The sequence below is a fragment of the Ochotona curzoniae genome, unplaced genomic scaffold (genome assembly GCF_017591425.1).
Source record: "Ochotona curzoniae isolate NIBS_2020 unplaced genomic scaffold, NIBS_Ocur_1.0 scaffold_4937, whole genome shotgun sequence".
In the NCBI taxonomy this organism is placed as follows: Eukaryota; Metazoa; Chordata; class Mammalia; order Lagomorpha; family Ochotonidae; genus Ochotona; species Ochotona curzoniae.
In genome coordinates this window covers 6,153,079-6,173,778 of record NW_024467126.1, presented here as the reverse complement: position 1 = coordinate 6,173,778, position 20,700 = coordinate 6,153,079, and the positions used below count along the sequence as shown (strand labels likewise).

The 20,700-nt window shown below is 62.4% G+C and overlaps 2 protein-coding genes across 4 annotated transcripts; both read right to left on the bottom strand.

Annotated features, from left to right (window-relative positions):
• Nucleotides 1–385: 385 nt before the first annotated feature.
• SIGIRR (single Ig and TIR domain containing) lies at nucleotides 386–5,822 on the bottom strand. 3 transcript variants are annotated; one of them, XM_040970936.1, is made up of 10 exons: nucleotides 5,570–5,822; nucleotides 3,191–3,317; nucleotides 2,648–2,843; nucleotides 2,170–2,303; nucleotides 1,955–2,095; nucleotides 1,692–1,835; nucleotides 1,389–1,491; nucleotides 1,166–1,316; nucleotides 691–850; nucleotides 386–588 (listed from the first exon to the last, which is right to left on the bottom strand). In XM_040970936.1, the coding sequence occupies exons 2-10, from the start codon at nucleotides 3,195–3,197 to the stop codon at nucleotides 437–439; spliced, it is 1,188 nt and encodes a 395-aa protein (XP_040826870.1). In that variant the 5' UTR covers nucleotides 3,198–3,317; nucleotides 5,570–5,822; the 3' UTR covers nucleotides 386–436. The 3 variants fall into 3 exon arrangements, with proteins under 3 accessions (XP_040826870.1, XP_040826869.1, XP_040826868.1); XM_040970935.1 differs by lacking the exon at nucleotides 5,570–5,822 and adding an exon at nucleotides 4,483–4,791 and having other exon boundaries at nucleotides 3,191–3,373; XM_040970934.1 differs by lacking the exon at nucleotides 5,570–5,822 and adding an exon at nucleotides 4,483–4,791.
• Nucleotides 5,823–6,529: 707 nt separating this feature from the next.
• ANO9 (anoctamin 9) lies at nucleotides 6,530–20,700 on the bottom strand. The gene is made up of 24 exons (XM_040970835.1): nucleotides 20,695–20,700; nucleotides 17,977–18,045; nucleotides 17,771–17,896; nucleotides 17,546–17,682; nucleotides 16,724–16,770; nucleotides 16,354–16,412; nucleotides 16,208–16,281; nucleotides 15,737–15,871; nucleotides 15,536–15,632; nucleotides 15,388–15,448; nucleotides 15,226–15,308; nucleotides 13,171–13,275; nucleotides 12,925–13,092; nucleotides 12,813–12,849; nucleotides 12,580–12,691; nucleotides 8,801–8,858; nucleotides 8,481–8,578; nucleotides 8,259–8,398; nucleotides 8,022–8,174; nucleotides 7,565–7,712; nucleotides 7,133–7,234; nucleotides 6,955–7,051; nucleotides 6,752–6,864; nucleotides 6,530–6,663 (listed from the first exon to the last, which is right to left on the bottom strand). The coding sequence occupies exons 1-24, from the start codon at nucleotides 20,698–20,700 to the stop codon at nucleotides 6,636–6,638; spliced, it is 2,253 nt and encodes a 750-aa protein (XP_040826769.1). The 3' UTR covers nucleotides 6,530–6,635.

Genomic DNA, 20,700 nt, shown 5'->3' with positions numbered 1-20,700 from the left:
TGCAGGGCAGGGGTGGGCAGCGCCCGAGGCTGCTCTGGTGCTGGGGAGGGGCTGTCCCACTGGCAGATGTGGGGATGGCGGCCGTGCTGGGAATAAAGCTGGTTCTGAACACATCCGGCCCGCGCACTCTCTGGCAGCCGCCAGAGCTCACACAGCCTCTGGGGTGGGAGGTCCTGGCAGAGTGAGGGAATGGGGGGTCCCGGCACACTGAGGGAGAGGTGATGGGGTGGTGGGCAGTGGGGCCATGGACACTCACGGACAGGTGCAGGGCTGTCCTTGCACCACTGGACAACACTTTCTGCTCACCCTGGCCGGCCCGGGGTTTTGGCCAGGGCCTCACACAGTGCTGGGCCGGCCCAGTGACAGGGGGCCATGAGAGACCAGGGCAGTCCAGGACTTTTATTTTCTGTCACTGGGGTTTCTGGAGCACCTGGGGCTACACGTCGCCCTCTGACACCAAACAGTAGAAGTCGGTGCGGGCGCCATAGTTCCGGGAGCCCAGGTCCGACACGTCCAGTTCGCTGCCCTGGCCCTCTCCCGGCGTGGGCGCTGGGGCTGATGGCTCTGCAAAGACTCGGCCCCGGGCACCTGCGAGGGACAGCGAGGCCTGAGGCTAGGAAGGACAGGCAGGTGTCCAGAGGGCGCGCTCCCCTCCGCCCTGTGAGGTCTCCGCTGGGCTGCCAGGTGCACCTGCATCTCCTTCACGGCCTTGGCGGCGGCGCCCACCCATAATCAACATGGGGTCTTCGTCTTCCTGCAGCTGGGTCTGGGGGTCCCCCTGCGCCTGCCGGTACTGCACCTTCCGTGGCAGTGCCAGCCGCAGCTCCTTCCAGAACTCCGAGGATGGCGCCTAGGGGCAAAGAGGGGTCCTGAGCGACCGGAACCGGACCCACCCAAGGGGTCCTGCTCTGCTCACACCAGGATTTTGCCCTAGGGTCCCTCCCCTACACAGCACGGAGCCCGGCTGCACCCGAGGGTCCCCCATTGCACATCACAAGGCCTGGCTGCACCCGAGGGTCCCCCACTGCACATCACAAGGCCTGGCTGCACCCAAGGGTCCCTCCCCTACACGGCACAGAGCCCTACTCCACCCGAGGGTCCCCCACTGCACAGCACGGAATCCTGCTCCACCCGAGGGTCTCTTCAGTGGGTCCCGCCCCCGCACCACCGAGCCGGGCCTCCACAGCAGCAGCGTCACCAGGTGTCGGTGCTGGCGCAGCAGGTGCAGCGCGGGGTGCGGGGGTCCGCGCCGCTGCGCCTCGAAGGTGATGAAGATGGGTCTCCGCGTGAGCTCCAGCAGCCGGCACAGGCCTTCCCTGCGGGGCGGCAGCGGCGTCAGCGTCTTTGGACCGTGCCGACCCCCAAGCCCTCCAGCCCGCGGCACCCACCGGAAGCTGTGGCTGCACCAGGCCCGGCCCAGGAAGGCGTCGGACAGTACGACGATGAGGCGCCGGCAGCGGCTCAGGTTCACCAGGAGGTCGGCGGAGGGCTCTGCGGGGCGGGGCGGTGAGGGGCGGGGCCAGGCGCGGGAGGGCGGGGCGTGGACGCGGTGGGCGTGACCGGGCGCTGGGTGGGCGGGGTGCTGAGGGGCGTGGACGCGGTGGGCGGGGGCGTGACGGACAGGATGTGGTGGGCGGGGTCAGACGCGGTGGGCGTGACCAGGCGCTGGGTGGGCGGGGCGCGGGCGGCACCTGCGCGCGGCAGCAGGTCGCGGTCGTCCAGGAAGAGCTTGTATCCGCGGCGCCGCTCCAGCTGGGGCTTCAGGATGAAGTTGACGAACTTGCGGTCCTCAGGGCAGTCGCAGTAGGAGACGTAGGCGTCATAGAGCTTCCCGTCTGCGGGCGCAGGGCAGCCGTGGTCCTCGGCCCAGCCCTGGGCCTCCGGCCGCCCCGCGTCCTCCCCCGGCCCTCCGGCCGCCCCGCGTCCTCCCCGGGCCCTCCCGCCCCGCACGCACCGTTCATCTCCACCTCGCCGTAGGCGTCTTGGTACCAGAGCAGCACGTTGAGGCGACACTTGACGTAGAGCAGCGCCGCCAGCAGCAGGGCCAGCAGGACCAGGAGGGACGCCAGCACCGCGGCCACGTGGCCTGCAGGACCTGGGAGAGCACGAGGCCTGAGCCGTGCTCGGCCCCGCCGCGGCGCGTCCTCCCGCCCCAGGTGCCCTCCTCACCAGCTCGGCCGAGTGTGAAAGAGGAGGAGCTGGCGTTCTGGATGGAGCAGGTGTAGACCCCATAGTCCTCTGCACTGGTCAGGTTCACGCCCAGGACGCTGGACACCAGAACCTTCGAGAAGCTGGCATTGACCCTGGGAGGACCCATGCCCACCCACTCACCAGAGGCTCCAAGCAAGCTTTGCCCCCTCACATCCCCTCCTGGACACTCTGGGACACAAGCTAAGAAGGGTGGGGGTGGATCCAACTCCAAGGTGACCACTGCCCTGGCCAGCCCACTATACCTCAGTCAGCCCATTGCCCTCACCAGCCCGCTGCACCTCACCCAGCCTGCCACCCTAGCCAGCCCGCCGCCCTGGCCAGCCCACTGTATATCTCACCCAGCCCACTGTCCTGGCCAGGCCACTGCATCTCACCCAGGCCACGCTCTGGGCAGGCAGTATCCAGCTGTCTGACCCTGGACACCCCAGGCTCTCACCAGAAGTCCTCCTGGCTGTAGCGGCTCCCATTGCCCAGTGGGAGTCCATCTTTGAACCACTGGACCACAGGCTGGGGGCAGGAGGGCCCAAAGACCACCCAGGCCGTGCAGTTCAAGGGGACAGCACTGCCCAGCACTGGCCCCAGGACCTGATCATCAGGTGGGGAGAGGAAGTGGGGGTCCCCACTGCAGATGCCTGTGAGAGAAGGCATAGCAGGTTAGCCGCATGGCACCAGGTCCCCCACTCACAGGGCAGGACTCAAAAGCTTTGAGCCGCAGGGGTTTCGTGGTCACACCGTGTCCACTTGTGAGTTCTAGGGGCCAGGTACCCGTTTTCCTGATGGCATTCGGCCTCTGACCCTGGTGCAGCTGTATTCAGCCAGGCCAATGCTGTGGGTGAGGCTACAGGGCGTGCAGTCCTGGGGGTCACTCACCCCACTCCCATGTACCTGAACCCTGGTCCTGTGCCATGGTGCTATGGCAGGAGATGGTTCAACCCAGGATTGTGGGTGAGTCCCTGGCATGCTGGGAGTGAGGGTTCACCTGCCATGTTCTGCCGGGGCCTCCTGAGGGTAGGTTGGACTCCCGTGCCACCTCGGCTCCAAGCAGACTGGTTCCCACGGGCTGGATGGAACTCGATTCTGTCCTTGTGGCCAGCTGGGCAGGGCGCCTGGATAGATCAGACAGTGACCATCCCTACAGGAATAGTGATCTGACGAGGGCACCCTGGGGGGCTGTGGGTGCCATGATCAGCAGCAGGCACCCGTGAGCCCAAGACCTGGAACCCTGGACATGCCCACCCACCCTGGGGCCACGTGGTGATGGGTATCCCAGTGCTCACTGTCCCCTACAATGGACATGCACAGGCGATGAGTGCTGGGGGCTGCCACAGGGCAGGCCCTAAGCAGTGGTGTCAGTGCCTGCAGACACACATCCCTTGCCTGGCTCTGGGCTTGCGCACACAGTGGTCACCCTGGGGTCGCGCCTGGGTCACCCTGGTACCCTCACGTGGAGCTGCCAAGCAGCCTCCAGGAGCCCCACTATCCTGTCTGCCCTGCAGGAGCCACCCTGTGGTGCCATGACTGACGGGTGAGTGCTGAGTGGGGCCCTGTCCTCACTCGGTATGCTCAGCCCCTCTCCCTTCCCCAAGGGACATGGATTCAGGGCCTTGGGTCCCCAACTCCCCCTCTCCTGAAGCCCTGGGGCTGGGACAATGGTGACCTCTCCTCTCAGCCTGACCCTGCCCATAGGGCTTGTAGGGGTCCTTCAAGAACCCTTTGGGGGGGGCTGGTCCAGGAGAGTCCCTGAGGCTATGGGGGCTCCCTTTTCCACCGCATCCCCAGACCTTAGAACCTTGCAGAGGCTGACTCAGCCCACATGCAACTCACGGGCTGCAGCCGTGCACCAAGGCAGGCGTGCTGTTCCTGCACACACAGATCTTTGCTGCAACTCCTGCGCTGTGTCTGCTGCGTGCACACACAGCTCCACCAGGGCAGAAGGTCACAGCTCAGCTCACACACCCCTCCACACACACACACATGCACAGCTCACAGTCCACACACACACAGATACACACATGCACACCTTACACACCCCTCCACACACACATGAGCTCACACACCCCTCCACACATACACTCACAGCTCACACACACTCCTCCACACACACACGCACAGCTCACACACACACACATGCGCAGCTCAGCTCACGCACACACCCCTACACAGACCTCACACACACACCACACACACATGCATGCGTGCCCCACTCCCCACGCCTCTCCTCAGCCAGGCCCGGCCTCAAAGCCACGGGTTCAGGGGGGCCACAGTAGTCACCTGGTCCCAGCTCTCCTGTCCTGGGGGCCAGCAGCGTTCACTGGGGTTACAGACAGGCTTGGGGGCGACCTCTCCCCTCAGCGGGGCCCAGGTTACATCCCCAAGCGCCGGGCCTGCCTTTGTTTACTGTGCCATCAGCTTCCTGCACTGCGGTCACATCCTCTCAGACCTACACCCCACCCGAGCCCCCTCCCCTGGGGGTGGGCTGAGGTGCCGCTCCACCCGCCAGCTCTTCCTGTGGGTGAGTCAGGCCCGGCTTCCTCTGGGCCCGCCCCAGTCAACAGGGCCCTACACTTCCTGAGCAGTGTGCACACATGTGGGGCGTGTAAATGTGCTTTAGTCCTGCATGGATGGTGTATCGTGTGTGTGCGCATACATGTGTGTGCATGGGGGCAGCACACGTGTGTGCATAACTGTGTGGGTGATCAGCATGATTGTAGGGGTCCTGGCCAGGAGACACACTCCTTCACCCTCAGTGTCTCTGACCTCTGAGCTGCTGGGTTGGAAGGCTTGGGGTGTCCAGCAGGGCTCTCTGACCCTCGCCCCCCATCCACCAGCCATGGCCCCAGAACGGGCAGTGCAGCAAGGAGAACCGGCTGGAGTTCCAGACCCCGCTTCCTGGGGCCCGGGGAGGCAGCGCTGCCTGAGCCCGTGCTGCACCCGCTCCGTCCCACACCTCGCCGCCGTTCCTAGAAAGTCCTGCCTTGTCCGCAGCTGCGCCTTGGCACCTCCATCACCTGGCCCAGGACCTAATCGCGCTTTCGGGGGGGCCCCTCAGCGCCTCGCGCTCCTCCAGGACGAGTCCCGGGGCCGATTAAGCGCGCGGAGCCCCGGTCGGCGCCCGGGGGAGCGGACAGGGGCCTCTAGCGCCCCGGACTCTCTGCTGACCCCGTCGTTCCTTGGGGCACACGGCCTCGGCACCCCGCGTGTTTGCGGGCGTCTCGTGGGTGCTCGCGGAGGCGGGAACGCGCGCCAGGTGAGCGCGCACCGAGGCTCGGAGCGCGCCTGGCGGAAGCGGCGCCTGGCGCCCGCGGGAGCCCAGGTCCCTCCAGTGCTTCCGCCCGCCCCCAGCGCTTTAGACACCGACCTTGCGGGGTGTAGCTGGAGTCCCCACTTCCTCCTTCCCCTCGCTCTCCGCAGTAAGGGTCTCGAGGCACCCGCTCACCTGCGGAGCCCAGCAAGGCCGTGAAGGGGCCGGGACGCAGCCAAGCACGGGCTTCCGGGACGCCAGGAGCCCGCGGCGCTCAGAGCCGGTTCCCGGGGCGCCGCCGCCCCGCGCGCCCTGTGCGCCCTGCGCCCTGCGCCCCCACTCCGAGCCGAAGAGGCGCCGGGCCGGCGACCTCCGCAAGTGAGAGTCGCGACTCCACGCACCTGCCGCCGGCCTCCGCGGTCGCGCGACCGCGGGGGCGGGGCAGCTCACCTGGGCCAGGTGCGCAGGCGACGGCGCCGGCGGCAGGTGCAGCCCCGCCCCGCAGCCAGGCCCAGGGCGGGCCCCAGGGTGCCGCTTTGCGCCGGAGGCTGGAGTGCGCTCGCAGGTCTCAGTGGCCGCCTGACCCATGGGGCAGAGGCCAAACCGGCTCAGCCAGCGTGCCGACGCTCAGGGCCGCGGGAGGCCTCTGCCCCTTGCCCCTGAGTAGCCAGTCCTGACCCTCTCCCACGACCAAGCCGGCCTCTTCCTGCCAACCTGCAGGTTCCGAGGGCTTTAGTAGGGGCCCAGGGGCCTGTCCTTCTTCCACCCCGGAGCATACCCAGTAGAGCAGAAGTCGACAGAGAGGGATGATTTTATTATGCACATTCAACTGCCCCCAGCTAGGGCAGGAGAACCCAGGGGTCTTGGTCCTGCCTTGTGACTGCCCCAAGGACCCCTGTTCCCCAAGGTCATGTGTCTCCGGGTTCCCCAGAGGTGAAGTCAGGACGGTGTCCACACGATGGAGCAGGTCCCGGACAGATGTGGCAGTTCTGTGATGGCCGCACCCCTCCATATACACACACAGGTCCACAACGCCACACATACAGCCCATAGAAATACTCTATACATTTACACACCCTGTGCACACACAGCACACACAAACCACGCATTCACCCACACACACACTCCCCGCCGAGCCTGGGCCGGTGCGAGGTAGCAGTGCAGCTCTGGTTCCAGCTCGGCTCTACACCTCAGTGCTCTTGGAAATGGAGCTGGAGGCAGGGTGGGGTTGGTGGGTGAGAGTCCAGGCCCTGCCCTGCGCACAGTGCCCGCCCACCCAGTCGTAGGCCCCGCCCCTACCACAGCTTCTCCCGCAGCTTCTGGTACTTGTCCCTAAGGACTGTGTTCTTGACCGACTGAGGGACGTCCGGCACAAACCAGGCGGCGATGAGCTTGATGCACAGGGCCACGTGCTGCAGGCAGCAGAAGCGGGATCAGGGCCGGCTGGACCGTGGCCGCAGAGGGGACTGCTGAGTCTGGCCCAGCCCTGGCCTGGTCCTCACCTCAAAGAGGATGACGAAGGCCAGGCGGATGGCGAGAATGAACCAGAACTGCTCGGACAGGTTGTAGTCACCCCCGGCATGGCGGTAGTCCCGGTACCTGGGGTGGGACAGCTGGGGTCAGTCCGGGGTGCGGGCATCACAGGCCTCTGTGGGGCCAGCAGGGGTGGGGGCTCCAGACCTGCACTCGGTCACGTTCTCTGGACTCTCAGTCCCCGCCACGTGTGGGAAGTCCTTGGTGTAGAAGATGGACAGGCTATGGTTGACGTAGCCCGTGAGGCAGCTGGGGGAGGAGTGGCTAGTGTGGGGGCTGGCCCAGTCCCCTGGGGGCAGTGGGGCTAGCCCCCTCCACTTCTCCCGTCAGCCTGGGGTGGAGATGGACACCCCCACCGGAGCTGAGGCTTGGGGGCAGGTACCAGAAAGCTCTCCATGTACCAGGCCATGGGATGGGGCAGGGCAGGCAGTTGTCCCTCCCCCCTGGGGCCTCCTTAATAACAGCAGAGGTAGGACCCCATGGCTGAGGAAGCCCAGGCCATGATCAGGACAGGAGTCTGGCCTCGCCCAGGGCTGAGCTGGTTGGGGAAAGGGGCTTCTCCGAGAAGGCCTTGCTTACTCCTGGGTGGTGGGGGTCCCCCGGCTGCAGGGGCCATAGCGGTACTTGTAGACCACACGGGGGATGAACTCAGACGTGAAGGCAATAATCATGCCATTGGCGATGACGGCCAGCACTCCGATGGTCTCGAGCACCTGCAGCCACGTCCCTGGGTGGAGGCGGCCGTCAGCTGCCAGCTCCTCCAGACTACAGTAGGCTGGCTAGCTGGAGGTGACACCGACAGTGGCCACCCAAGTCCTGCTGACAGGCTAGGTGGGGTGGTCCCCAGTACCCTGGCCTCAGCTCTGCCATGGACGTCCATCCTGGAACCTGCTTCCCACCTCCCTCTTGCCCCCATGTCTCTCATTGACCCCCACCCATCCTAGTGTGCCCTACCTGGGTGACCCGCCCCCCACCATGATGTTGGGTCAGGTGCCAGCCGTGGGACCTCCCAGAGCCCGCCTGGATGAGCGCTGACCAATGTCCTTGGCCTTGCGAGGCACCAGGCGCCGCTGCAGCCGCACCATCTTGATGGCGTCCAGGCGGATCTCCACCAGGTTGCTGAAGAAGGCAAGCAGTGGCGCCAGCGGGAAGGCGGCCACGAAGATGGTGGTGAAGCCGTACTGGATCACTGTGGGTGGCCGGAGGGTGGTGGGTCACAGAAAGCTGCCCCACCCTATGCCACCCGCATCCCCGCTGCCCGCTGCCCACGCACTCATCTCCATGAACTCGTCGAAGAGGCTGAAGGGGGTAACCTCGTTCAGGAGATAGTTGCACTGCCAGTGTGCGAGCTCAGGGTCCTGGGCCAGGCGATGGGACCCTGAACACATGGTGCGCCACTTATGGGTCAGCCACCTGTGGGCAAGGGACACATAGGGCAGGGCCGGGACAGAGGGCATGAGGGGTGGCAGGGCAGTGGGCAGCGTGGGGCACTCACGGCTTCAGGTATTCCGCACAGTTGCTCAAGGTCTGCTTCAGGATCATGATGATGGCCATCTGCACGAACAAGTCCATCATGCAGCCGCTGAGGTGGCACTGCAGGCGGGAGGGCATCGGGCCAGGTGGTCAGCCACAGGAAGGGGCAGCAGGGGTTGGGTAGTCAGGGCGCTCAGCCACGGGGGCGGGAGGGCAGCATGAACTGGGTGGTCAGCCATGGGGAGCGAGGGGCAGCAGGGACAGGTGGTCAGGTGGTCAGCCACAGGGGGCAGGAGGGCAGCAGGGGCCGGGTGGCGGGAGCTGGAGCTGGGGCCAACTGACCTCTTCCAGCTTCCACTGGCCAGCCAGGCGCGTGGACTTCCCAGGGTGGCCATTAATCCTGCGGGTGAGAAGCAGGCCTGGGGGGAGAGCCCAGTGGCCACAGGGTGGATGTGGGGACTATAGGGGGTGAGTACCACAAAGAAATGGGACAGGAGGGTGTGGCTATGTCTGCACCCCCACAGTGGAGGTGGTGGGTCAGCAGGCTTGGCCAGTGCCCTAGTGTCACTGTCCTTTCCCAGGTCTGCAGTGCCGACAATGCCGAGGTGCAGGCAGGGCATCAGGACAGTCGAGAGGGAGCCCAGCTCTGCACCCGAGGAGGGGGCGGCAGGCAGACCCTGGGGCCGCGGGAAGTGGGGGGCAGGGACAGCCTGACTGGGTATGTTGGCCTAGTGCCATGCTTTACTGGAGAACAAGGGACGGTCCTGCCAGTGCCACAGACGGAGGCTTAGTCTACCTATGACACCAGGCTCTGGCCCCACTTCTAACAAATAAATTCAGAAAATAAATAAACTGTTTTTTTTTTTTTAATAAACAAGTAGGGGCTGGTGCTGAGACCCAGCAGCCATTCCCTGCAATGCCAGCCTTCCACACGGGCACCAGTTGTCCCAGCTGCTGCACTTCTATCCAGCTCTCTGCTGATGGCCTGGGAAAGCAAAGGGTGGCCCAAGTGGTTGGGACCCTGCACCCACGTAGGAGACATCGAAGAGGCTCCTGGCTTCAGCCTGGCTGTTGCAGCCATTTGGGGAGTGAGGGGAGTAAACCAGCATGTGGACAGTATTTCTCTCTATATATATAACTCTTTCAAGCAAATCTTTATAAAGAAAGATTTGAAATTGTAGAAATTAAGGCCTTAACTGAAAAGTTCTCTGGGAAGACAGAAGGATCCTGGTGTTGGGTCAGTGCCACGGGAGGGGGAAGGCCATGGGAGCCAGGGCCACGGTGGGGGCCAGGGTCACAGAGGCCAGGGCTGCAGGACTCCAAGCAGAGCAGCTGAGCCCAGGGGAATTATTGGAGGAGGGAAGCTGGAGCCCTGGCTGGGCACATGGAGGCAGGTGGCAGCCCCTGGCCTCGGTCTCCAGGGCAACAGATGCAGCAGTGAGCACAGGAGTGACTTCCAAGAAGGCAATGTGAACTGAGGCATGCCATGCATGCCAGCCTGTGGGACAGCAGAGCCAACACGTGGTAATCATGCAAGAACTCAGAAAACTCGTTCCCCAGCGTATTTGCTCAGGTACACGAGGAAACCCAGGCGCAAAGAAGGCTTGGGGACTCCTCCTGAGAGGGCACCATGGAGAGACTGCACGGGCCTGGCAAAGGTGGGGACAGGCAAGCCACCCAACCCAGCAAGGACGAAGTGCCAGGCACCCAGGAAGCAGCCAGGCACCCAGGAAGCAGCCCGGATGCAAAGTATGAGTATGAGAGAGCCTGTGGTCACAGACTGACCCGCTGGGCTACCCCGGGGTCACCATCCTGAAGCGCTGCATGAGGCTAGCTTTACACAGAGGGCACAGGGGCGGGCAGCACTCTACCCTACCAGCACCCCCAGCTCCATAGGATTCAGTTTCTGACCCAGGGCCTGTCTCCCCATGACACGCTGAGGGGCAGCTGTGGTGGGAGGGTGTCTGGAGGGAAGCTTAGCTTGCAAGGTGTGTTGGTCCTAGGGACAGTCTGGGTTACTCCAAGTGGAAGCTCTGCCCCCCAGCTCATCCTTGGATGCCAGAGCTGCCTCCATGACCTGATGCCTCCCCACTGGAAGCTGACAAACCCTCCCCTGCTCTCATGACCGCTCCTGTGCATGGCAACTGAGCGACACAGGAAGTAAGGGCAGGAGAGGGTTCCTGCTGCAAGCCACACCTCAGATGGGCGCAGGCAGCAGGCTGGAGGGCACCTTGAACGTGTGGTAAGATACAGGTTGGGCATGTGGGCAGAACAGGCCTGGCCAGCGAGGCTCCTGGCAAGACCAGGAGGCCAGGGAACCAGGGAACTGGCCAGGAGGCCATGTTTGCTGCTCGGGGTGAGGGCCTGGGCTGTGCTAGGTTCCTTACCCAGAGAGTAGGGGCGTGGCTAGAGGAAGCCACAGCACGGCCTGGCCAGAGGAGGGTGGTAGAGAGCCACATGCCTGGAGCAGCAATGAGTGGGTGAGAGGCAGCCGGCAGGGGTCAGGATGTGGGCAAAGGGCAGCCATCACTGGGTCGGGCTGCGGGCAAGGGCAGCATACACAGGTTCAGGCCACAGGCGAAAGTCTGGTCAGGGGACGAAGGTAGGATAAAAGACTGCTGGTCTCCCTGCTTGCCCTGCATAGATGGACTAGATGTGCCAACCCTGGCCCCTTCTGTTTCAAAGGAGAAGGTGGGGGCCAGGCCAAGGAGAGCCACTGGCCCAGGCAGCAGGGGCATCAGCCGTAGGAGATGGTGCTGGCAAGGGCTGTCAGCTGTCCAGCCAGGCCAGCAAAAACTGACATGGCGGGAGAGAGTGCTGGGTCACCCCTAGATTCTAGGGGTCTTTTGACCCAGTTAGGGTGATTCCAGGGGGAGAGTCACCACAAGGGGCAGGGCTGGCAGAGCCGAGAGGCCTGGCGTAGCCAGCCCCCAGGACAGGGGAAGGTTGTGGGCCTTTGGACAAGTCTGCCCACCCCGTGAAGCCAGTCCACCTCCCCATCTCTCACCCACCTGACGCTTGTCTGCCTCACCGATCCATTTAGTGCAATCTGTTTTTGTCTATTTGGGCTCTTGGCCAAGAGTTTGCCTTGAGTATCAGATCAGACTCTGGACCTTGGAGTTTTAAATCAATGCTGGACTCAGCTAAGATTTGGGGGTGGGGCCAGCGCTGTTGGGTAGCAAGCTAAGCCTCTGCCTGAGGCACCAGCATCCTATTGGGCACCAGTTCCAGTCCTAGCTGCTCCACTTCCCATCCTTCCCATCCAGCTCCCTGCTAATACACCTGGAAAAGCAGCGGAGGTTGGACGAAATCTTTGGGACCCTGCCCCCATGTGGCAGATATGGAGGAAGGTCCTGACTTCACCTGGTCCTGCCCCACCCACTTCAGTCATTAAGAGCGTGAACCAGCAGGTAGATTGTATGTATGTGTGTGTAACTCTGCCTTTCAAGTAAAAATAATTAAGCCTTGGGAGTTGCAGCGGGTGGAACCAATGCTGTGTAGGATCTGACAGGCTCCCATTGGAGCCCTGACTGGGCATATGGAAGCAGGCAGCAGCCCTGTGGGGTAAGCAGGAATGCCTCCCCAGAATTCACACAGACGCTTACATTCAGTGGTGAGGGCTGATGGATGAGTAGGGGAGACCTGAGCTGGTTACAGTGCTGGGAGGGCCAAGGTGGATGGGAGTGAGTGGGGGTCGGTGGGGATCAGTGGGGGCATATCTAAGACAAGGGCCCTGGACAGCTTGGAGGTGTCAGCTTGGCTCAGGTGCTTGGATTCTCCCTGTATCTGCCACGTCCAGTGGCCACTGACCACCCAGCTCTGAGCTGGAGTGAGCCCTTTGCCCGAGGCCTCTTAGGTGCTTTAGTTAAAGCCATGGGAGTGGACTCACAGGGCCACAGGTTGCCCTTGCTGTGTCCACTTCTGCACTCCCCCCGGGGGCTGACACGTGGCCAGGCATCGTCTGGGGGAGGGTCCTGGAGAAGACAGAGCCACGGACTTGCTGTGCGGACAGTCTGGCTGAGAGGCCTCCGGAGCCCCTCTCTGGGAGAACTGACGGGCAAAGACCCAGAGCAGGCCTGGGCCAAGGCCCACACTGACCACGTGGCTGGGAGAGGGCCTACCTGCCCAGGATGAAGGCGATGTAGATCAAGGAGGAGAAGTGGGTGAAGAACTGCAGCATGAAGAACTTAATGGTGAACTTTCTCTCTCTCTCTGAGAAGGTCCTGGGCTTCTCTGCAAGGACATGTGGCTGGGCCTCCCCTGTCCCTCACCCATCCCTGCCAACCCTGCACCGTGGGAAGGCCCCCTCCCCAGGCCTCGGCTCAGCTCCAAGACCCCACCCGAATGCTCTCACCGAAGTCGCAGAGCTTCAGTGCCACATACTTGTTGACCTGCAGGAGTGTCACCGTGAGGAGTCACCGGGGCCTCGCGGCCCGGCCCGCCCTCGGCCCTGCTCCTCAACCCACCTTAGTCAGGACGACAATGATGACGTAGTGCACCACGGCCCCCGTCACCACCACGGCTGTGGTCACATACTCCTCCCTCAGGATGCCGGAGGTCCAGCTGCTGAAGAGGGGGCCAGCCACCACGCGGTAGACCACCAGCACGTGGGCCATGCCGATCAGCAGGCAGATCTGTGGGGGTCAGCAGCTGGGCGGGGAGAGTGGACAGGCGCCCCCGCCCAGGGCTTGGCCTCGTTCCCCAGGGAGTACCATGAGCAGGGACACGACGAGGATGATCGTGCTGCGCACGTACGAGTGCTGGTGGCGTCGCGGCTGGTACTCAGGAGAGTTGATGAGCTGCAGCGCCATTTCCTCCTGAGGAGGTCAGAGGCAACTTCAGACAGGACACAGGCCTCAGACACAGGGCACACTCCTCACACACACAGGGCACACTCCTCACACACACAGGACACACTCCTCACACACACAGGGCACACTCCTCACACACACAGGACACACTCCTCACACACAGGACACACTCCTGACACACACACAGGACACACTCCTCACACACAGGATACACTCCTCACACACACAGGACACACTCCTCACACACAGGGCACACTCCTCACACACACAGGACACACTCCTCACACACACAGGACACACTCCTCACACACACAGGGCACACTCCTCACACACACAGGGCACACTCCTCACACACACAGGGCACACTCCTCACACACACACAGGACACACTCCTCACACACACAGGACACACTCCTCACACACACAGGGCACACTCCTCACACACACAGGGCACACTCCTCACACACACACAGGACACACTCCTCACACACACAGGACACACTCCTCACACACACAGGGCACACTCCTCACACACACAGGGCACACTCCTCACACACACAGGGCACACTCCTCACACACACACAGGACACACTCCTCACACACACAGGACACACTCCTCACACACACAGGGCACACTCCTCACACACACACAGGGCACACTCCTCACACACACAGGGCACACTCCTCACACACACAGGGCACACTCCTCACACACACAGGGCACACTCCTCACACACACAGGACACACTCCTCACACACACAGGGCACACTCCTCACACACACACAGGACACACTCCTCACACACACACAGGACACACTCCTCACACACACAGGGCACACTCCTCACACACACAGGACACACTCCTCACACACACAGGGCACACTCCTCACACACACAGGGCACACTCCTCACACACACAGGGCACACTCCTCACACACACACAGGGCACACTCCTCACACACACAGGGCACACTCCTCAGACACACAGGACACACTCCTCACACACAGGGCACACTCCTCACACACACAGGACACACCTGTCACATACACAGGGCACACTCCTCACACACAGGACACACTCCTCACACACACAGGACACACTCCTCACACACACAGGACACAGGCCTCACACACAGGGCACACTCCTCAGACACACACAGGACACACTCCTCAAACACAGGACACACTCCTCACACACACGGGACACACTCCTCACACACACAGGACACACTCCTCAGACACACAGGACACACTCCTCACACACACAGGACACACTCCTCACACACACAGGGCACACTCCTCAGACACACACAGGGCACACTCCTCACACACAGGACACACTCCTCACACACACACAGACACAGGCCTCAGACACAGGACACACTCCTCACACACACAGGACACACTCCTCACACACACAGGACACAGGCCTCACACACAGGGCACACTCCTCACACACACAGGGCACACTCCTCAGACACACACAGGACACACTCCTCACACACACACAGACACAGGCTTCAGACACACAGGGCACACTCCTCACACACACAGGACACACTTCTCACACACACAGGACACACACTCCTCACACACACAGGGCACACTCCTCACACACACAGGACACACTCCTCACACACACAGGGCACACCCGTCACACACAGGACACACTCCTCACACACACAGGACACACTCCTCACACACACAGGACACACTCCTCACACACACAGGGCACACTCCTCACACACACAGGACACACTCCTCACACACAGGACACAGGCCTCAGACACACACAGGGCACACTCCTCACACACACAGGACACACTCCTCACACACACAGGACACACTCCTCACACACACAGGACACAGGCCTCAGACACGGCACACACTCATTAGTCATGGGAAATTCTCCTGATTCTTAGCACTAGTGGGTTCCTCTCTTCCCTCTTCCTCACCTGATCCTCGTCCCAGCCATATAGATCCCAGTGCAGGACCACCTGTGCCCGCTGTCTCTTCCAGAGCTCCAGGAACACGGTGGCTGTGGTAGAGCGCGACAAGTCATAGAATATCCCAAGGGATGAGCTAAGCACTCGTGTTCCTGCCCAGCAGTGACTTACCCCACAACGCCATGAATATGGCGAACAACACAGTGCCCTCGTTGTCGAAAAGGTGGGTGAGCTGGAGAGGAAGCAGGGCTGGTGTCCAGATCCTGGGAAAGGGGGAACCCCCTGCCCCTAGCCCCCAGCCCCCACCCCGGGGATGAACCTTGGCGAAGGTGCAGGTGTCAGAGAGTGGCCGGTAGGTGTGCTGGCGCTCCCCGTGGGGACACATGAAGACATCGGTGGCATTGCAGATCTCCTTGCTGGAGGTGCACAGGTGCTGTGCCATCTCTCACCAGGCCAGGGACCCCGAGCACCTGCTGGAACCCCCACCGTATCCCAGGATTCCCCCCTCACCCAGACCCACCTGATCTGACTGGCATCAAACAGGGCGAATCCACTGAAGAAGATGATAAGGCCCACCAGGGCGGCAGGCACCAGCATGTAGGTGTACCAGCCTAGCCAGGCAAAGTACAGTGCCACCTTCTCGCCAAAGTAGTCCCTATGACACAGTCCCCATTAGAGCTGTCCAGTGAGAGAACAGGTACACCAGCAGCACCAGTGCCTCCTGGGGAGTGGTCACACAGGTGCATGGGACTCAGGAATGTCTGTGGGTTCAAGGGGTGCCTATGGAGGTACAGGTGTGTGTGTAAGCACAGGTGTCTGTGTGTACAGGTGTGTCTGTGGGCACAGGTGTGTCTGTGGGTACTGTGTATTTGTGGACACAGGTATGTCCATGTGTACAGGTGTGTCTGTGTACAAGGATGTCCATGTGTACAGGTGTGTCTGTGGGTACTGCTGTGTCTGCTGCCGAGGCTATTGCCTTTGGAGAAGTTACCTGATCTTGTCAATCGGTTGATTCTGGAAAATGTCTCTCCACCGGGCCCATTTGCTCTTCAGGTATTCCTCCCCCTGGGGCAAGCAACAGTGAGATCCCTACCCCGGGGTCCCATCCCTGGCATTCCCAGCAGGCTCAGGGCTCACCTTATGCAGGGGGAACTTGGCCTCAAAGACCCCGTCCTTCATCATATCATCAAAGGTGTCTGGGATCAGAGGTGGCAAGGGTCAGGGGATAGGACCACCTGCATCACACACACACACTTAGAAACCCATTACAATTCCAGGGACACAACCAATCACACACCACAGAGACCCTATCCATCACACACCCAGGAACCCCTCCATTACACCATCCAGGAACCCTGCCCATCACACAGCCCAGGAACCCTCCATTACACTGCCCAGGGACCTGCCCATCACAAACACCCAGGGACTCCTCCATCACAAACACCCCAGGACCCCTGCCCATCACACAGCCCAGTGATCCGTACGTCACCCACCAGTCACAGCTCACCTCCAGTTTCTGTCTTTTTGTTCAGGATGAAGTTGATGATTCGGATTCTGAAACCCACGTGTAGGGTCACGTCACCCTGGCCCTGCAGGGACTGACCCCTCAGGCATGGCCAGGCCCAGGCCCAGTACTCACTGACCTGACAGAGCCCACCACCCTAGTCCTCTCACTCAGGCCTGCCCACGCCATCCAGGGTGAGGCCCTAGCTGGGGGCTCCCTTCCCATACACTGTGCCCCCAGCCTCCCCAGAGACTCCACATTCCAGGGCACATCTAAGCCCAACCTAACCCCTGAACACCACACTTAACCCCACACTTGACCCTTGGACCCCACACCTATCCCATACCTGACCCCTGGACCCCACACCTGTTCCTGCACCTGACCCTTGGACCCCACACCTGACCCCACACCCAGCTCAGCTTCCTATCAGCATGGGGCCCCCATAGCCTCAGGGCCAGGAAGTGGACAGCCCAGCCCTCAAAGCACAGCCAGTCCTGGAGTGGCCACTCCGCATCCAGAGGTGGCCTCCAAGGCCTCGGGCCAGACTCAGAGTCCTTTACCAGGGCCCTCCAGCCAGCCCCAGCCCAGGGCGGAGGGGCTTGAAGGGGCCAGTCAGGAGGTTGGGATGGCGCACCTGTTGGAGAAGCGGCTTCTTGGGGACCAAAGTCCAGGGTAGCTGTCCAGGGCCCACCAGTGGCCTATGTGAGTTCTGCCCAACCCTGTAAGTGCCGGCTTGACCCACCAGGCCATGGCCACCCGGATGTACCATACGCTGCCTGGACAGGGCATTATGGGGGCTCAGGGTCACCAGCCTATCCCTCTCACCTTGTGGCGGCTAAGTTGGGGTCCTTGCTGGGGCTGGGGAAGGAGCCTTTGGGCTCCAGAAGGAGGGCATGGTACAGGTCCAAGACCCTGCTGTTGGTGCCAATTCCAAAGAACATCTGGCTGCTGGTCTCCAGCACCTGGGAGTGAAGCCACGGGTCTTGGCGCTGGCCACACCCTACCCCCCCGTTCGCCCCGACTTGCGCCCAGTGCCTGGTGCCAGCCCACCTTAACCCGGAAGCCCTTCCTTCTCAACTCATCCAGGAAGCGCTGCTGCCGCGCCATCTGTTCACGGTTGCTCTGGGTGCTCTGGGAGGCCACCAAGACAAAGTCCCACGCTTCGGGATCGGGGGTCTGCGGGAGGCAGGTCTGAGGCTGGGGTGAGACTCAGGCATGGTGAGGCTGGGGTGAAGTGGGGGTACCCGCAGACTCACCTCCTGCTTGTACATGTCCATCAGGGGGAAGCTGTCCCCTTCTGTCCCCGCCAGGATCTCCTCCTCCTCCTGGGGGCACAAAACAGGGAGGAGGGGAGATGCTGCGGGCCTGTGCCTTGCCACCCAGAGCCCCCAACATGCTGGCTGTGGGGTGAGAACCTCCCATACACATGTCTCCTACAGGGCCGTGGAGTGGGCAGTTGGGGAACACCTGAGAGCTCCAGAACTGGACACCCTGGAGAAGCTGCACACATCATAGCTGAAGGCACAGCTGCCGGACTGGAGCGGCCGCCTCAGGTACTGGACACTCCTAGACCCCTGGGGCCACAGTGACCAGGGGTACAGTGAGGGGACTGGGGGCTCCAGCCACATGCCTGATGTGACAGCGGCAAAGACATGGGGCTGGGGTGACATAGCTCCCCAGATCCAGAGAGACCCGTGTAGGCATCCTCACCGGTGCCCTTCTGGGCGGCGAGGGGCTGTAGGCAGGGAGTGGTCAGGGCAGGACCCACAGGGTCGCAGGTGAAGGTGGCACCAGAGGGCAGAACTCTGGCTTGCTTTTCTGAAGATGTGTGTATGTGAAAAGCAAAGTGATGGGAAGAGAGATGGAGACACAGAGAGACAGAGAGATGGAGAGAGAAGGAGAGATGGAGACAGAGAGAAGGAGAGAGAAGGAGAGAGACAGAGAGATGGAGAGAGAAGGAGAGATGGAGAAAGATGGAGAGAGACAGAGAGATGGAGAGAGAAGGAGAGATGGAGACAGAGAGATGGAGAGAGACAGAGAGATGGAGAGAGACAGAGAGATGGAGAGAGAAGGAGAGATGGAGACAGAGAGATGGAGAGAGAAGGAGAGATGGAGACAGAGAGATGGAGAGAGACAGAGAGATGGAGAGAGACAGAGAGATGGAGAGAGAAGGAGAGATGGAGACAGAGAGATGGAGAGAGACAGAGAGATGGAGAGAGAAGGAGAGATGGAGACAGAGAGATGGAGAGATGGAGAGATGGAGAGAGACAGAGAGATGGAGAGAGACAGAGAGATGGAGAGAGACAGAGAGATCCTCTGTGCGCTCACTCCCCTTCCCAGGCAGCATTCCTGCTTCCTCCTCCGGGAAGCCTCCCCTGACTGCCCCAGCCAGGCCCACATTCTGATGGCAGATAAAGGAGGTGACTGCTGGGCACCCATTCATGCTGAGCTTGTTTTGTTTACCTGGGATCCCCCTGCACCAGGTGCCAACTGCTCCCTGCTCCAACCCCACCCTTGGGTAGTCCAGGGCTGGCCAGTCCTGGCCGAGCTGCCTCCCCAGTGCTCATGCTCCGCACCCCACTGCCCCTGACTGCCCAGGGACAGACACCTCACTTGGGTGTGGCCCTGGTACCTGAAACTTCTCCCTGGCTCGGGGCACTGCTCACATGACACACAGGGCGGGGCAGGTACCACTGCTCCCGAGACAGATGGCTCAGGTCCGGGGTGACGCCCCAGCAGCCCTGGGCGTGCCCACCTTGGAGTCTCCCATGGGACACATGATGGAGCCACACTCCCTATCCCCCAGCACAGGCAGGGAGGGGCACGTGGAGATCCCAGCCTCTCCTAACAAGACACCCAGAAGCTGAGGATCTGGGGTCACCCACAGTCACCCCACATGACTGACCACTGGTCACTGGGGTTGGGGGACTGACCCAGTAAAGCAACACACACGGGGCTCTGCTCTGCAAGATAGCCACGTTGCAGCCCCGCCCCCTCAGGCTCCAAGTCACACCATCAACCTGCCTGCTGTGCCCCAGGCCCAATGCTGACAGCCCCACATCCCACTGGTGCCCAGGGCAGCCAGCCTACAGGGATCCTCACCAGTGGGGCCCAGACAGGACACCCAGGGCAGGGGCCACTATGCCCTCCCAGCCCCTTGCTCACAGGTGGGGCAGGTGGCTCTGGCTGGGCCCTGCCCTTCCTATCTTCCTCCCACGGCCGTCTGGACTTGGGGTGTCACACAGCTGACAATGTGCAGGGAAGGAGGAGGAGGACAGCTGAGCCCTGGCGCCTGTGGGGCTCAGTGCCCAGGGGAACAGCCCCCTCCCACCCCTTCTCTTCCAAGGAGCCACCTTGCCACACCTGAGTACCCCAACAAACCCCTCCGTGCACCGCCCACCCTCTGCACTTTGGCCTGTCCCCCAACCCTTGTGGCCACAGTGGAGTGCTTGTGGGCATGGGGCTGTCTAGACGCAGGTCAGGCATGGGGGCTCAGGCCTCCATGTTGCAGCAGCCGAGTCCTCCGCCCGCCTGACACCACAGATCCAGGCTAGGCATCCGGGTGCTGGTTGGAGCAGTCGGAGGGCCCGGGCGGAGTCTGGAGGGGCAGAGTTCAGCTCCACCTGCGGCCCTGGGAGCCCAGTGGGAGGCAGTTTTGGTCCTGGCCCAGGACTGGGGGCTTTTTCTAGGCGGGAGAGGCAGAGCCTCCCTCTGGGACCCTATCCTGCTCCCCAAAGCCCCAGCAGGTCCCCCCTAGGTCTGGGGAACAGGGGACACGCGACCCCACCCTTACGCCGGCCACTCCCCGACCCGGTGCCAGCCGGGATGTGTGGGGTACCACGCGCAGCCGCTCAGGCCAGGTGCCCATGGCATCGGAAGGGAGCTGCTGGGGTGGACGCCCACACAGCACCCGCCCTGCCGGGAGCCCCGGCAGGCGGGAAGCCGCAGGTGCGGGCCCTGGGCGCCCGACTCACCTGCAT

Coding starts and splice junctions, on each gene's coding strand:
- SIGIRR (XM_040970936.1), bottom strand. Junction 2,304..2,647: donor TACAGCCAGGAGGACTTCTG/GTGAGAGCCTGG, acceptor GGGTCCTCCCAG/GGTCAATGCCAGCTTCTCGA. Junction 1,317..1,388: donor TGGTGCAGCCACAGCTTCCG/GTGGGTGCCGCG, acceptor GCCGCCCCGCAG/GGAAGGCCTGTGCCGGCTGC.
- ANO9 (XM_040970835.1), bottom strand. Junction 15,633..15,736: donor TTTGATGCCAGTCAGATCAG/GTGGGTCTGGGT, acceptor GTGCACCTCCAG/CAAGGAGATCTGCAATGCCA. Junction 13,093..13,170: donor TCGTCGTGTCCCTGCTCATG/GTACTCCCTGGG, acceptor TGACCCCCACAG/ATCTGCCTGCTGATCGGCAT.